This window comes from Orcinus orca, chromosome 6 (genome assembly GCF_937001465.1).
Source record: "Orcinus orca chromosome 6, mOrcOrc1.1, whole genome shotgun sequence".
NCBI lineage: Eukaryota > Metazoa > Chordata > Mammalia > Artiodactyla > Delphinidae > Orcinus > Orcinus orca.
In genome coordinates, this window is record NC_064564.1 from 71,381,429 (window position 1) to 71,399,774 (window position 18,346).

General features: G+C 37.5%; 1 protein-coding gene across 4 annotated transcripts in view; it reads left to right on the top strand.

Annotated features, from left to right (window-relative positions):
- CFAP95 (cilia and flagella associated protein 95) overlaps nt 1–18,346 on the top strand; it is a 123,720-nt gene that overhangs the window by 12,531 nt on the left and 92,843 nt on the right. For 2 of the 4 annotated variants that reach the window (XM_033440205.2, XM_049710935.1), the window contains exon 3: nt 15,336–15,505. The exons of the other annotated variants lie outside the window; for them this stretch is intronic. In XM_033440205.2, coding sequence (XP_033296096.1) covers nt 15,495–15,505 — 11 coding nt within the window. In that variant the 5' untranslated portion in view covers nt 15,336–15,494. The remainder of the gene's footprint in view (nt 1–15,335; nt 15,506–18,346) is intronic. 4 annotated transcript variants of the gene reach the window in all.

Here is an 18,346-nt window from a genome sequence, read left to right on the forward strand (position 1 = left end):
AATATAAAAAATGTATTTCAGTTAAAATGATTTTATATTTTCCCCCCAATTTTTTGATAAGATTTAATTTTGACCAAGAGCAGGTCTAATCATATTGTACTTCAGGGCCCACAAAAGTCCACATCCATTTATAACTGTGTCAGAGTGAATTAGGTTTTTCATTGCCATTGATGACATACATTTGAGCCAACAGACCATACTTCAATAATAGAACCAACTAATATAAGCTATCTTTTAATCACTTTTTTCATTGTTAAAATCCTTAGGTAAGTCCATGAAACAGTGCCAACTCAATACCAACATCTAGAAAGGATTGGCTCCTTATTACTGGCTCTAACAGAGCTGACAGTTCTCTTTTATTTCAACAAGAAAAGTGTTTTTTCATAAATGCTTTTTTCTTTCAAGAAAAATGAGTGAATCCATTTTAGAAATTTATTTTATACTCTTCTTTAAAACTTAAAGAAATAATTATCTAAGGAGAGTCAGTCTGACTAGTGATAAACCTAAATTATAGAATTTTTTTTTTTTTTTGTGGTACGCGGGCCTCTCACTGTTGTGGCCTCTCCCATTGCGGAGCACAGGCTCCGGACGCACAGGCTCAGCGGCCATGGCTCACGGGCCCAGCCGCTCCGCGGCATGTGGGATCTTCCCAGACCGGGGCACGAACCCGCCTCCCCTGCATCGGCATACAGACTCTCAACCACCGCGCCACCAGGGAAGCCCCTAAATTGTAGAATTTTAATGTGATTTTTTTTAATAACTAGAACTAGTAAGTAAATACTTTTAACTTGATGCAATAAAAAGAGGTTCACCCTGAGAAAACCATAATTCAAAAAGTGTCATGTACCACAATGTTCATTGCAGCACTATTTACAACAGCCAGGACATGGAAGCAACCTGTGTCCATCGACAGATGAATGGATAAAGAAGATGTGGCACATACATACAATGGAATATTACTAAGCCATAAAAAGAAACGAAATTGAGTTATTTGCTGTGAGGTGGATGGACCTAGAGTCTGTCATACAGAGTGAAGTAAGTCAGAGAAAAACAAATACTGTATGCTAACACATATATATGGAATCTAAAAAAAAAAAAAAAACAATAATGGTTCTGAAGAACCTAGGGGCAGGACAGGAATAAAGACGCAGATGTAGAAATTGGACTTGAAGACATGGGGAGGGGGAAGGGTAAGCTGGGAGGAAGTGAGAGTAGCATGGGCATAGATACACTATCAAACGTAAAACAGATAGCTAGTGGGAAGCAGCCGCATATCACAGGGAGATCAGCTAGGTGCTTTGTGACCACCTAGAGGGCTGGGATAGGGAGGGTGGGAGGGAGATGCAAGAGGGAGGAGATATGGGGATGTATGTATATGTATAGCTGATTCACTTTGTTATAAAGCAGAAACTAACACACCATTGTAAAGCAATTATACCCCAATAAAGATGTTTTAAGGAAAAAAAAGGTTCATTTATGGTTAGCAGCATCCATCTTCACACAAAACATTCTATTTAATGAAGTATTTCAGTTGAGCAAACATTTGCTGGGTATCTGCTATATGCATGGCATGTCCACAGAGGTGACAAAGATGACCAAAACTAGACCCTGCTCCCAAGAAACTTCTTTTCTAAAGCAGATTATCCTATTCACCTATAGTCTTGTTTAGTTGCAAATCTACTTTGCATACCAAGACTTTCTTTTCAAATAGTGCAAATGAAAACTTCTGAGTATCCACTGATTGGAAGATCAGAAACTCTCAATCAGTATATGGAGATGTAACTTGTTTAAACAAAATATAATCAGGCTTTTATTTCAGAAATTATATTTGGAAAAATCTAAACTGCTCCCTGATACCTTTTTGACTATGTAAATAAGACTTTTTCAGTTTAAATTATAAACCAGAATTGAAACTCAATGTCATACAATTTAATTCCTTTGTTTTTAAGAGGGAGTTAATTGTATATTATTAGCAGCCAAGTGTAGATTTTAAAATTAAGTTGGTTTTTTAAAAATCAGATTTGTCCTTTTGAATTCTAGCACGGGGTTATACAAGCAAGCTGTCAGTTCATTCCTATATATATTTTGACCTTAAGACAAGAACTTACATCACTAGGAAGTAATTTTCTAGCCTAGTATATTTTTAAGCTTTCGAGAACTCATAGAGGAGAAAGTTTCAAAAACAATTTACATTATTTTCAATAGCTATTTGCTAGTAGATATGGTATTGGAAACCCATGAATTATCTGGATGGGGAAAACTGGTTTTCTTTAATTCCTAGATTTTTCCCGTTTTCAACCAGCACTTAGATTGACTCTGCTGCAAGAAAAAGACTGGAACTAAAAAGCTCCATGTTGTATTTTGAGGCATCATTGTTGTGTGTGTGTGTGTGTGTGTGTGTGCGTGTGCGTGTGTGCGTGTGTGTGTGTGTGTGTGTGTATTTTAAGATCACTCATGTCAGAGAAAAGTTTGTTTCATGACACTGGCCTCCACTCTATGTACTTGAACATTATTAAATTGAAATGTTAAGGATATTGATAGAAATACTTTAAAGATTCTTTTCAATACTTGCCTTCCTTATTAGGCAGAATTCTTAGCATATTTCCTCTTCTCTTGATGGTATTGATTATGCAGGTCATACCTCCAGACCAAGCCTCCTGCTAACCTCCACACAACTTCCAAAGTGATTTTTCTAATACACAAAAATGACCATGTCATTTCTGTGCTTCACAGCTTTCAGCTACTCTTTACCAACCACCAAAGAAAAATCCAGATTTTTGTTTATGATACAAAAGGCTTCCATAATCTGAACCAACCTACTGTTTCTGGACTTAATTCTCAGTGTTAGACTCTGTGCTTGGATTGAAGAGAGAGATGAGAAGTGAATCTTATAACCTTTAAGAGTTCACAGATTGTGAACTGGTGCTGCTACTCAGTAACTGTAATGGTCTGGTTAATGCATAAAGCAGGAGTCACCATGGCATTTCAGAATCCCGGGTGATTATATCCAATGAACAAGTCTGTTTTGGTCATAATAAAGAAGCCTAGAACTGCCCTGGGAAGAGGAGATGGCTGTCAGGTAAATGAGCCTTGAAAAATTGTAGTAATAGCAGGAGAAGGAGGCTCTGCTGATAGTAATACCACTCATATGTCTGCAGGTAAATAATTATAACCCATGTTTTATGCAAAAATACCATCTCTTTTCCCTCTATTTTATGTAGCCCTCAAAACAACTCATTGAGATCTTATCAGTATCCTCAATTCACAGGTAAGGAATGAGATGAAATTACTGTATTCAAGATTAAACAGCAAATTAAGTCAGACTTCCCTCTGTCGCCAAATTATGTGATCACCATGGATACAACTTCTGGGTTTACTCTCTGATCCAAGATCAAGGAAGTAGAAAGGAATGGGATTCCAGGTTCTTGAGCTGAGCCTTTCCCCTGCCATCATGGAGCAGCCTCATGGAACTATCTGTACTCTTTAGTGTGACTAAACCAAAACAAGGGATCATCACTGTGTTTACCTTGTGCCTGGCACTGTGTTAAATGCTTTACATATATTGCATTTAATCCTTAACAACCCTATAACGTAACTGCTTTATTTTTCTCCATTGTCTAGATGAGGAAAATAGGGCTTAGAAAATCAGCTTAACCAAAGGTACATAATGAGTTAGTGGCAGAGCTAGATCTTGAACCCAGATCAGCTTTGTGACAGAGCCCATGTTCTTCTGTTGAGCCTTCCTCTAAGAGAATGGTTAGAAGTTTGGGAGTTTTTTTCTTTTTAAAATCGAGGATAGCTAACTCTAGAATTTTGAATGTCACACACCAGCTTTTTACAGGGTCCTTCCTCTTTCCTCTTTGATTCAAAGCCATACTGATTAAATGAAAGGGTATGATGACAACTTATTTCTTCTTTGATCTTCTCATATACTCAACCTTAGTTCTTAGTGCTCCAGTATTACTAAGCCATTAAAATTGCTAAAAGTCAGATTATTTATTATTGCCTTAGTATAAAAATCCTATAAAATAAGGATTTTATAGTAAAAGAAATGTAGAGTAGAAATAACACCAAGATTAGAATCTGAAAACCTCATTTTCCAGTCCTGATTCTGCCCCTTTCTAGCTATGTATCCTTAGTCCAGCCTTTTCAACTATTTTGAGGTGTCTATTTTCTTAAGTTTAAATTGTCAATAACGTTTCCCCTGTGCCTCCCCTCATAGAACATATGGAATATTAAACCAATCAGTTTAGTCAGTAATTCAGTAAAAACAAAACAACCTCAAACATCTGTATCCTGAATTCTCTGACTTTTAAATTAATTTCTATAAAAACCCTCAGAGTACCATGTGAGAATAGTTGAAGAATTTCATTGATTTATCTCTGGAAAATTAAGCCTAACTGATCTCTCTATTTTGATTTGCAGGTTTTAATTTAGAATAGAGAATAGTTTTTTAAATACTATCAGTGTACCAATCACTTTATGTAAAAAATAGATATTTAAGACATATACTCAGAGGGAAAAGACTCTTGAAAACCTCTTTCCTCCCTTTCAGTTCATGAATTGTAATTATGGCAGTTAAGTAGGTGTGTATTCTTTAGTTATTATGAGATCCCTGATTGCTGGTTTCTCCACCAATGCACATTTTGAGAAAAAGTCATGAATAATATTTTCCTTCTTCAGCCTCCCCACAATTCTTTATTTTCTGATTCTAAATATTTTTTTTTTTTTTTTTTTTTTTGCTGTGGCAGACTGGCTGGAATCACTTTGACCTTGGCCAGAACAAATAGAAGATTAATGAAACAGAGCTAACCCCTAGCTTCCGAATGACAGAGCTAGCTCACCATTCACAAGAGTCACCTTTCCTTTAATCCTTTTGCCCCTGAGTCTCAGTTCTTTCCTCCTAACTCTAATGTTCTCCTACTTCTCATGGGCTGGGGGAATTCCTTTGTATGTTGACCTGGAAACCTGGATTTAGTGGTCATTGGTGTGGATGCAGTACCTGTGAGGGATGATGTTGTCATCCAGGGAGAGCAAATGAATGTGAAAGAAAGGAACAATATCAATAGGACAATGCTGTGCATGGAAGACCTCATTTATTATTACAATTTAAATGTATTGCACCAAGTAATTTTCTTGTTGGTATTTGAAAGGTTTTCATTAGCTAAATATATAATTATACACATAAATAAAGTCTGACATTTACTGCAAAATCAGAAGGCTTAAGATCTTTGAAAAGAAAGGTGGATATACCTGATCTCAGAGTGGAAAGTCTTCCTAAACATGTTACCCAAGTCAGAAAACATAAAGAAACAAGATTGATAGATTTTATATATATATATATATATATATATATATAATCACATTAATCAAGTTTGAAAGACAAAAATAAAATAAGAAAAAGACATATAGTCAATATTCTTAATATATAAATAGCCCATATAGAAATCAGCAAATGATAAGCAAACCAATAACTGTCCAATGAACATGTTGTTATTGTTCAAAAGGTAAATCTTTTCAAAAGAAGGAAATGTATTATTATTTAATTATTATAATTTAAATGTACTTAACTAGTAACATGGAAATGTTAGCAGAAAACGGGTTAAGATAAGGAGACATTGCAGAGGATTTATTGTTGCAATGGAGTTCAAATTAATGGAGCTAATAGTCTAATTAGAATATACTGTGTGGGTTCCACTATCAGTGGCATCAGTTACTCCCTAAGTTAATGATATTATAATAGAAAACCCATAATAAAATAAGCCAAAGGGTAACTGGAGTTGAAGCTATGTGTGCTCTAACTTGTTCTACTTTTAGGGAAGTTCTAGGCACAAGTTTGGGAGAGGTCTAGAACACGTTATAATAGGAAATTAAAAGGGAGTAGTATTGAGCTGTCAGCAAAACTTAAGAAACTTCTTGGGAAACTTCTTAGTCCTATTGGCATCAACCTGCCAATGAAGATATGGTTAGTGCAAATAATGTTTTGTGGATTCATATTGCCTCACCTGTTCTACTGAGCAGTCAGCAGTGCTTGGATGAAACTCGTGGATTTGGCAACTATAAAGAGACTTCTGACGTGATGGCTCTTGTAAACTACCTTGAGATTTTAATATTGATGTCAGTCTGCAGATTGGATTCCTTTCTTTTTTCTCTTCTGTTTTACTGCCACTAAAAAGGGCTGTGCCCTCCCAAAGGAGTTTAAAAAGATAGAATAGAGAGCAGAACATATGAGGAAATGTTAAAGCAAACTAGTAGTCAAATAAATGCAATTTTAAATAATAACTCTTCATCAAAAATTTTTTCAAAGTTCTTTTTTTAATGTTAATACTCTGTATTATCAGATACCACTGATTTCTTACCAAGATTCATCCCACCTCAACTTTTTTTTTTTTTTTTTTTTTTTTACTGACAGAATCCTTATGTTTACTCTACGATAGAATCCAGATAGGCTTAAGGTTTAGCTATAAAGTCTTTCTGGTAGTCCCATTCTTCTTATCAGCGACTGGTTTAGGAGAGGGCATGTCACCCATTTCCAGCCAGTGAGACCTGAGGGAAGTTTGCTATTGGGCTCCTGGGAAAGAGTTCCTCTTCCTAGGAAGGAGACACAAGGAGATATGATCCATTTTTATTTCTGGTTCTGGTCTTGCTGGGATGTTCAGCCCAGAACTGCTTCAACTATCTTGTAATCCTGAGGGCAAAGTAGAGAGAAGAAGAATGATTTTATTGAGCCATTTAATCAAGCAGTACTAAAAACTGCCTCCCTCCCTCCTTCCCTCAATATTTCTTTCCTTCTTTCATTTCTCTTTCTTATTTTCTACGATGCATATATATAGGATAGAAAAATCTTGAGATTAAAAAAAGAAAATTGCTGCTACTTGAATGATATGTTGCAAATTGACAGAAGTGGGAACTCTATTAGATGATGACATGAATATTAGCAACTGTGATTAATACCAGAGAGGGAATTGGCAATGCAAAGAGAGAAGTAGACATTCGTATTTAGCACATAATTGTTTTCCCTAATGTTCCCTTTGAAAATATTTGTTGACAAATTTAGGTCTCAAATGATTGAAAATGAACATCTGGACTGTGTCACGGTCCCACTTAGAGTCAAATGTGATGGTGATCCTTGTGCAGTGAGAATGAAGGAGAACAGCAGATGGGGATGTCTTGGGAGTTTAGTGGCACCTACCTGGTTATAAAACTGAAAATTCCGTCCCTGTCCCTGATGCTGAATGAGAATAACGAGGACAAAGTTTTGAGGATAAAGGAAAGAGAAATTTAGTAATTTGCCAGCAAATGAGGAGGGCAGCAGACTAACATCTTGAAAATTAGTGTCCTGCTCTCTGAAAGAGGGTAGGTCTATTTAAGGAGAAATTTGAGGGTGGGGTTGGCAGGACTACATGACTGAGACTTCTCTGGGCTGGCGCTACTTCTTTTGATATTTCCGTGATTCTTGGCCATTACGGTTGTCTGCTTCCAGTCAAGATGTGCTGACTGTTTTTCTGCTGACTGCTTGGTCCTATGCACCTGTGACTCAAGAAGAGCTATTCAAACAATATAGCACTTATCAGCATAGTTAGCAGAGAGAAACAGCATGTGTACATTATTTGATTTAATGCATAAGTTAAAAGAGAAAGTTGTTAAATTTTTAACTCTATATTTGGCTATAGATGTTGCTTGTCCTCTTAGTGCAAGAAAACCCAGAAATAAATGGTGTTAAAAAAACTCTCCTCATGGCAAAGTTTGCTTCAGAGCATTTCCTTCCCCTATTCCCTCAGCTTGTAGAAGTTGGAAGTCTGCATTTGAAGTTTGATGTAAACCATATGCCATATTTTGGAGGCTCCTGAGATGTACAACATTGCTCTATATGTTCCTGCCTCCTCACCTTTCTTGTGTTGCTCTCTCTGCCTTTATTGCCCTTTCTTCCCCAAATGGTACCTGGCTCTAGGTTAAGAAATACTACCATTAGCAGTTATCTATAAATTCTAGCCTTGGACAGAAGACAAAAATCTTTATATTCCTCTCCAAAATATACAAGCCCTACCTATCTAATCTGAGAAGCAGAATGTGCATGATCATTGTATTGACAGTGTTACTTGTAAGCTCAGACTGGTGGAAAGACCAGATACACGCTCCTTGGGTAGATCGAGCAGGGTTTAATTATCATAAAAGGAAATCAGCACAATCATGATACACATTGCAGAGGTCAGCAACATATTTCAGGACAGATGGGGGTTCCTGCTTCTGAAATCCTCACCACTGGGTGCATAGTTACACATAATAACATCTGAATAAGAGTAATATTATTCTTAGTAGTCTTTCACTTTGCATTTAGACTTAAGTACACAGGACTGGATCAGTTCTCTAAGTAGACTGCCTGGATATGTGCTGGGGACCACTTCTTTGGAGCCAGGAGCACCTCTTTAAACTCAGATTTATACTGTGGAAATAAATGAAGACTAACCAAATGAAAGCAAGCAGAGGCTATTTATTCAGAGCTTGCTATAGTAAGGGAGTCAGCCACTGTCACTTGTGTTTTAGCAGAGACTCAAAGGCAGGCAGAGGAGCGGAAAAAAGAGAAGGTTTCGTGTATGCCCTGATTGGAAGCTGTTGGCATGAGGAAGCTGTAGGCAGGCTGGGGACAAATATTAGTAAAGCTGTCAGTTATTAATCAGGTCCTGGCCATTTGAGATCAGTTGTTACAGGGGTTACTGTTTGGCTTCCTGGACCATCACTGGAGATAGAAGTTTGACTTCCTGCAAGTCTGACTTATAGCAGGCTGGCTTCCTGGGGCTGGTTGATTTCCTGGCCAAGTTGTTGCAGGTTGTGGGTCAGAGATCTATTTTTATATATGATTTGGTCATTGTTATTTTTACATTAAACCTCTCAATACAGAACACAATATGATTATAGGAGGCGGTACAGTACAGTACACTACAGTGAAGCTAAGCCTAAACAGCCCCTATTCATCACTCTTGGTGCATGCAAACTATTGTATCCTGATCCTAGTATAACCATTTTTTGTTTGTTTGTTTTGTTTTTTATACTGCAGGTTCTTATTAGTCGTCAATTTTATACACATCAGTGTATACATGTCAATCCCAATCGCCCAATTCAGCACACCACCATCTCCACCCCACCGCGGATTTCCCCCCTTGGTGTCCATACATTTGTTCTCTACATCTGTGTCTCAACTTCTGCCCTGCAAACCGATTCATCTGTACCATTTTTCTAGGTTCCACATACATGCATTAATGTACGATATTTTTCTCTTTCTGACTTACTTCACTCTGTATGACAGTCTCTAGATCCATCAACGTCTCAACAAATGACTCAATTTCTTTCCTTTTTATCGCTGAGTAATATTCCATTGTATATATGTACCACATCTTCTTTATCCATTCGTATGCTGATGGGCATCTAGGTTGCTTCCGTGACCTGGCTATTGTAGACAGTGCTGCAATGAACATTGGGGTGCATGTGTCTTTTTGAATTACGGTTTTCTCTGGGTAAATGCCCAGTAGTGGGACTGCTGGATCATATGATAATTCTCTTTTTAGTTTTTTAAGGAACCTCCATACTGTTCTCCATAGTGGCTGTATCAATTAACATTCCCACCAACAGTGCAAGAGGGTTGCCTTTTCTCCACACCCTCTCCAGCATTTGTTGTTTATAGATTTTCTGATGATGCCCATTCTAACTGGTGTGAGGTGATACCTCATTGCAGTTTTGATTTGCATTTCTCTAATAATTAGTGGTGTTGAGCAGCTTTTCATGTGCTTCTTGGCCATCTGTATGTCTTCTTTGGAGAAATGTCTATTTAGGGCTTCTGCCCATTTTTGGATTGGGTTGTTTGTTTCTTTAATATTGAGTTGCATGACTGTTTATATATTTTGGAGATTAATTCTTTGTCCATCGATTTGTTTGCAAATATTTTCTCCCATTCTGAGGGTTGTCTTTTCATCTTGTTTATGGTTTCCTTTGCCGTGCAAAAGCTTTGACATTTCATTAGGTCCCATTTGTTTATTTTTGTTTTTATTTCCATTACTCTAGGAGGTGGATCAAAAAATATCTTGCTGTGATTTATGTCAAAGAGTGTTCTTCCTATGTTTTCCTCTAAGAGTTTTATAGTGTCCGGTCTTACATTTACATCTCAAGTCCATTTTGAGTTTATTTTTGTGTATGGTGTTAGGGAGTGTTCTAATTTCATTCTTTTACATGTAGCTGTCCAGTTTTCGAGCACCACTTATTGTAGAGACTGTCTTTTCTCCATTGTATATCCTTGCCTCCTTTGTCATAGATTAGTTGACCATAGGTGCGTGGGATTATCTCTGGGCTTGCTATCTTGTTCCATTGGTCTATGTTTCTGTTTTTGTGCCAGTACCATATTGTCTTGATTACTGTAGCTTTGTAGTATAGTCTGAAGTCAGGGAGTCTCATTCCTCCAGCTCCATTTTTCTTCTTCAAGACTGTTTTGGCTATTTGGGTTCTTTTGTGTCTCCATACAAATTTTAAGATGATTTGTTCTAGTTCCGTAAAAAATGCCATTGGTAATTTGATAGGGATTGCATTGAATCTGTAGATTGCTTTGGGTAGTAGAATCATTTTCACAATACTGATTCTTCCAGTCCACGAACATGGTATATAGATGGGTCTTGTTTTTGTATCCATTCAGCCAATCTGTGTCTTTTGGTTGGAGTATTTAGTCCATTCACATTTAAGGTAATTATTGATATGTATGTTCCTAGGACCATTTTCTTAATTGTTTTGGGTTTGTTTTTGTAGGCCATTTTCTTCTCTTGTGTTTCCCACTTAGAGAAGTTCCTTTAGCATTTGTTGTAGAGGTGGTTTGGTGGTGCTAAATTCTCTTAGCTTTTGCTTGTCTGTAAAGCTTTTGATTTCTCCATCAAATCTGAATGAGATCCTTGCTGGGTAGAGTAATCTTGGTTGTAGGTTCTTCCCTTTCATCACTTTAAGCATATCATGCCACTCCCTTCTGGCTTGTAGAGTTTCTGCTGAGAAATCAGCTGTTAGTTAGCCTTATGGAAGTTCCCTTGTATGTTATTTGTCGTTTTTCCCTTGCTGCTTTCAATAATTTTTCTTTGCCTTTATTTTTTGCCAATTTGATTACTATGTGTCTTGGTGTGTTTCTCCTTGGGTTTATCCTATATGGGAGTAGCTGCGCTTCCTGGACTTGGGTGGCTATTTCCTTTCCCATGTTAGGGAAGTTTTTGACTATAATCTCTTCAAATATTTTCTCGGGTCCTTTCTCTCTCTGTTCTCCTTCTGGGACCCCTATATTGCGAATGATGTTGCGTTTAATGTTGTCCCAGAGGTCTCTTAGGCTGTCTTCATTTCTTTACATTCTTTTTTCTTTATTCTGTTCTGCAGCAGTGAATTCCACCATTCTGTCTTCCAGGTCACTTATCCATTCTTCTGCCTCAGTTATTCTGCCATTGATTCCTTTTAGTGTAGTTTTCATTTCAGTAATTGTATTGTTCATCTCTGTTTGTTTGTTCTTTAATTCTTCTAGGTCTTTGTTAAACATTTCTTGCATCTTCTTGATCTTTGCCTCCATTCTTTTTCCGAGGTCCTGGATCATCTTCACTATCATTATTCTGAATTCTTTTTCTGGAAGGTTGCCTACCTCCACTTCATTTAGTTGTTTTTCTGGGGTTTTATCTTGTTCCTTCATCTGGTACATAGCTCTCTGCCTTTTCATCTTATCTATCTTTCTGTGAATGTGGCTTTTTTTCCCCACAGGCTGCAAGATTGTAGTTCTTCTTGCTTCTACTGTCTGCCCTCTGGTGGATGAGGCTATCTGAGAGGCTTGATGGGAGGGACTGGTGATGGGTAGAGCTCTCTCTCTCTCTTTTTTTAATATTTATTTATTTATTTATTTATTTGTCTGTGCCAGGTCTTAGCTGCGGCACGTAAGATGTTCGTTGCCATGTGCAGGATCTTTAGTTGTGACATGCGGGATCTTTTGTTGCAGCATGCGAACTCTTAGTTGCAGTATGTAGGATCCAACCAGGGATTGAACCTGGGCCTCCTGCATTGCGATCGTGGAGTCTTAACTTCTGGAGCACCAGGGAAGTCCCAATCCTGGTATATTCTTAAACTTAGCAATGCAGAGCCAGAATGGGGTCACTTTGCCAGAAGCCTCCGGGAGTCATGCTAACAAACGCTTAGATCAGCTGTAAAGTTTATCCTGAAATTAGAAAAGTAATATGAACAAGAAATGGAAAGCAAACAGAAGTGATGACTGGTTGTTCTCCCAAAACACCTTCATGGCCATCATGTTTCATCCACAAATCTTAATGCAACCACTGTGTAAGCCTTTGCAGTAGCTCTCCACTGCTGTCTCTCAGGTTTAAATGATTTAGGACTGTGTCATCTGATAAAGCTACTCATGGAGCTGTAATGATAAGTTGGGAAACTTGCTGAAGGATTTGATGATATATTCTGACAGCTAAATCGCCCTTGGACAGGATACCACATGCATGTGCTCAGAGACTCCTTCTGGGAATTGTAGAGGTACTGCTACGTCCTTGGCATGGGAGTTTAGATTGGAAGGAAGCAAAAGACACTGAAAAGTAAATGAGCCAATCTTTCTCCCTTGGGTTTTGTTTGAACAGGAAGAGAGATTAATTGTCAATTACTGAACTTATTTTTATACATGCATTTAAAAATATAGTGCTTCAGTGGCTAACAATGAGTAGTAACAGTAATGAAACTTTGACAGTGTTTTCGTACCATTCATTTAGAAACACTTCTGCTTGCATTACCAGAGGCCGTATTACTTAAGCTTCCCCAACCCCCAGCTGTCTGAGATGTTGTATGAATCCTGTGTCTCAAGTAATTTCAAGTGAGATTGAAGAACAAACTAATTTCAACTCAATCTAATCGAATAAGCATTTGATGACGGCATACCTTGTTCTGAGCACTGTCATCTTATATATTATCAAGGCATGATATTTTATTCCTGATCTTGAAACATAAAGAAGTGCAAGTTAAAGAATACATTGGGCCTTCCCTGGTGGCGCAGTGGTTGAGAGTCCGCCTGCCGATGCAGGGGACACGGGTTTGTGCCTGGGTCCGGGAAGATCCCACGTGCCGCGGAGCGGCTGGGCCCCTGAGCCATGGCTGCTGAGCCTGTGCGTCCAGAGCCTGTGCTCCACAACGGGAGAGGCCACAACAGTGAGAGGCCCGTGTACCGCAAAAAAAAAAAAAAAAAAAAAGAAAAAATAATATGTTGGAAAAGCTTCATAAGAACCACTAGTAAAATTAAAAGTAGTTTCACTTTTGAAGTCAATGGGAAATATAGTAGCAAATAAAGCATACTCCATAGAGTAGACAGAAATAAAAGGAAAGCAAGAAAATATTGAAAAAAAAAAGATAATATAACTAGACAAAAAATAAGTTATAACAAAGAAAATGGTTTAAATTTCCTTTGTGAAAAGGAAAGATTAACTATATTCTATCTATAAATGAACCCTATCCTAAATGATGCTAGATGACTAAGAATAAAAAGTGAGGTGAGATGCACCAGGAAAACACAAATAACCACAGAGTAGATGTTTCAATATTAATCTCAAACAAGTGTAATTCAAAGTCAAAATAATTAAAATGGAATGAAGGACACAATTTTACATTGATGAAAATAGCAATCAAAATATTCTCTTTTAGCAAAGATTATAAGAACTAGGCTCATTGGAGAGTATAAACTAGCAGACTTTTTTCAGCCCTCTTCTACTTAATGTCAGTCATCAGTCATATGACTGATAGGGCCATCTGACACCATTCACTTCACCTTCCCAATACACTTGCTGCTCATTAGGGATACTTTCTGTACATCAAGATGTGGCTTATCATCTTTGGGCATTTTTTAGTATAACTTTCTGAAATATCACTTCTTTTAGTTTTCTTTTGCTGCATAACAAATTACCACAAATTTAATGGCTTAAGACAACACTCATATAATAGCTCACGGTTCTATAGGTCAGAAGTCTGGGCAGACTTCACTTGTTCCCTAAAGAGGGTTTCACATGGCCAAGATCAGGTGTCAGCTGGACTGGGCTCTTTATGGAGTATCGGGGAAAGAAATCACTTCCAAGCTTATTCCGGTTGTTGACAGAACTCACTTCCCTACAATTGTAGGACTGGAGTGTCCATTTTCCTACTAGCTGTCAGATATGGACCACTCTTATAGCTCCTAGAGGCCACTCTCCCATCGTTTAAATGGCTCCTCCATCTTCAAAACTAGCAACAGTGCCTTGAATCCTTCTGTTTTAGATCTCTCTGAGCTTCCCTTCTGCCAATGGACAGAGAAAACTCTCTGCATTCAAAGGACTTGTGTGATTAGATTAAGTTCACCTGGATAATCTCCCTTTTGGTTAACCCAAAATCAACTGATTAGTACTTTAAATTGCATCTACAAAATCCCATTTGCCATGTAATATAACATAATCACAGATGTAATATTGTATTCATCATATTCGTACCCAGATTAGAGCAGGAAATCTTGGTTGGGGTGGAGGGGAGCATAGATTTTAGGATTCTGCCTACCACACTGCTCTTAGGTCCTTCTGCACTTACTACCTTGTGAATCCTAAAGGCTCAGCAGCCTTTGTATATTTTGTAGTCTCTCTCTTAATTTTAACAAAATTAAAATTTTTGTTTTCCACATACTTGTGGCTTTCATAAGATTTCCATGATGAGGGGGGAAACTACTGATTAATGCATCCATGTTCACATTGAAAGTTTCTCTATTTTTGAGAGTGATTTATCCCTTAATCAAATTGTTTTCTGATTCCGAGATTTGTTTCTTTAGAATTTTGGTTCAGAGTTATCCCACATGCTGCATCTAATAATTTGAATATCTGATTTAGGGAGTGGTAGGGGACCTAAATCTGTTCTTTGTTGCTTTTGCTCACCCTAGCTTATTTCCTTCTATATTTGCCAGTACTTTTTGTGAGCTCACATTTGTTGAATTTAATCTGGGGGAATCCTGAGAGTCTAAATTGGGGATAGTTTGCTTCAGAGAGGATTTGTATTTTCATAGACTCCTTCAATTGTTGTTTTAAAGGCCCTAGGCTTCATGCAGGAGGCTTGCTATAAGCTTTCCAACCTTGCCAGAGGTCCAAAAGCTTTGTCTCCAGATGGTAGTTCTGATCCTAGGATTCGCCTTGGGACATACTTACATTTTGAATTTGTGTATTTCTCCCTGATCTGGTTTCAGTTCACCTATTTTCTGTTTCTTCCTCCCTCCTTCCCTCTCTCTCTTCTTTCCTTTTTCATATCCTCTCTTACTTACTTCCTCTCCTGCTTAGGTTGTGCTAATAAAAGCACAGAATCAAATGTATGGGACACAGTAGCTCCACTGTACTCAGCACTGGTAAGAGTAAAATATTGTGCTGTATTCTGAGAACACTTTTTTAAGGAGATCATGATCAAAGTGATGTACATCCAGAGGTTCAGCCATAATAAAGATGAAGAACAGGTAAGTTTGTTTACTTTGTTTACCTGGGAAAAGAGAAGCCATGTTATAACTCTTCAAATCTCTGAAAGGATCTTGTGCTCAAGAGAAATAAGGCTTATCTTCCATTTTCAAGAAGCAAAAGCAACAGGTGCATCAAGCAAGGAGGTTCACATTAGCTCAGCATAGGATGGAACCTATGATTATACTTGTACAGTATTGGAATGGGCCGCCTTTGTGAATTGTGTGCTCTAGACTCTGAGCTTATGTGGAGGTAAGATAACTATTCTCAGCAGTAGTTTAGAGGCCAGGAGTACATTTCTACTTTGACTATGATGCTGTACCAAATAACCTTTACTCTCCCTTCCTATGAGCCCAGATTCTAGGCTTGTTTATTCCATGACCCTTATACATTTAGATAAAAAATAAGAAATGATACCCATCTGGAAGAAACATTTATCCCACATTCTGACTATAATGGAAGGAAATTTTGTGTCACAGTTTTGAAGAAAACTTTCAAATTGGTAAATAAGAGTAATCGTTAATATATTTTACTTCCAAATTAATTCTCATAATGTGCCAAGAAAAAAAGGCAGTTAATTATTACACAAAATATTCTCCTCATGCATATCAACAGTGGGAGAAAATATGACATATTTTTCAAGAATAATGATAAGGTTCACTCAAAAATAGAAATTTAGTTCATCTTAAACTAAATAGAACAGACACTAAATGAGAAGAGATGACACAGCATGAGCTATATGATTACATTTAAAATACTCTGCAGGCCAGAAGGGAGCGGCATGATTATTTAAAGTGATGAAAGGGAAAAACCTACAACCAACATTACTCTACCCAGCAAGGCTCTCATTCAGATTTGACAGAGAAATCAAAAGCTTTACAGACAAACAAAAGCTAAGAGAATTCAGCGCCACCAGAGCACCTTTGCAACAAATGCTAAAGGAACTTCTCTAGTCAGGAAACACAAGGGAAGAAGAAGACCCACAAAAACAAACCTAAAATAATTAAGAAAATGGTAATAGGAACATACACATCAATAATTACCTTAAATGTAAATGGATTAAATGCCCCAACCAAAATACACAGACTGGCTGAATGGATACAAAAATAAGACCCATCTATACGCTGTCTACAAGAGACCCACCTCAGAACAAGGGACGCATACAGACTGAAACTGAGGGGATGGAAGAAGCTATTCCATGCAAATGGAAGTCAAAAGAAAGCTGAAGTTGCAATATTCATATCAGATAAAATAGACTTTAAAATAAAGACTGTTGCAAGAGATAAGGAAGGACACTACGTAATGATCAAGGGATCAGTCCAAGAAGAAGATATAACAATTATAAATATTGAAGCATCCAACATAGGAACACCTCAATACATAAGGCAAATGCTAACAACCATAAAAGGGGGAATCGACAGTAACACAATAATAGTGGGGGACTTTAACACCCCACTTACACCAATGGACAGATCATCCAAACAGAAAATAAATAAAGAAACACAAGCTTTAAATGACACAATAGACCAGATAGATTCAGTTGGTATTTATAGGACATTCCACCCGGAAGTGACAGAATACACTTTCTTCTCAAATGCACATGGAACATTCTCCAGGATAGATCACATCTTGGGTCCGAAATCAAGCCTCAGTAAATTTAAGAAAATTGAAATTGTATGAAGCATATTTTCTGACCACAACACTATGAGATTAGAAATCAACTACAGGAAAAAAAAAGAGCTGTAAAAAACAGAAATACATGGAGGCTAAACAGTGCACTACTAGATAACCAAGAGATCACTGAAGAAATAAAAGAGGAAATTAAAAAATAAATAGAAACAAATGACAATGAAAACACAACAACCCAAAGCCTATGGGACACAGCAAAAGCGTTCTAAGAGGGAAGTTTATAGCAATTCAATCTCACCTCAAGAAACAAGAAAAATCACAAATAAACTATCTAACCTTACACCTAAAGCAACTAGAGAAAGAAGAACAAAGAAAACCCAAAGTCAGTAGAAGGAAAGAAAGCATAAATATCAGAGCAGAAATAAATGAAATAGAAATGAAAACAATATCAAATATCAATAAAATTAAAAGTTGGTTCTGGGCTTCCCTGGTGGCGCAGTGGTTGAGAGCCTGCCTGCCGATGCAGGGGACACGGGTTCGTGCCCCGGTCCGGGAAGATCCCACGTGCTGCAGAATGGCTAGGCCCGTGAGCCTGTGTGTCCGGAGCCTGTGCTCCGCAACGGGAGAGGCCACAACAGCGAAAGGCCCGCGTACCGCAAAAACAAAAAAAGTTGGGTCTTTGAGAAGATAAACAAAATTGATAAACCTTTAGCCAGATACATCAAGAAAAAAGGGAGAGGACTCAGATCAATAAAATTAAAATGAAAAAGGAGATATTACAACTGACATCACAGAAATACAAAGGATTATAAGAGACTACTACAAGCAACTATATGCCAATAAAATAGACAACCTTGAAGAAATGGACAAATTCTTGGAAAGGTACAACTTTCCAAGACTGAACCAGGAAGAATTAGAAAATATAAACAGACCTATCACAAGTAATGAAATTGAAACAATACACTACTTAATAACAAAGTGATCACTGAAGAAATCAAAGAGGAAATAAAAAAATACCTAGAAACAAATGACAATGGAGACACAACGACCCAAAACCTATGGGATGCAGCAAAAGCAGTTCTAAGGGGGAAGTTTATAGCAATACAAGCCCACCTTAAGAAGCAGGAAACATCTCAGATAAACAACCTAACCTTGCACCTCAAGCAATTAGACAAAGAAGAACAAAAAACCCCCAAAGCTAGCAGAAGGAAAGA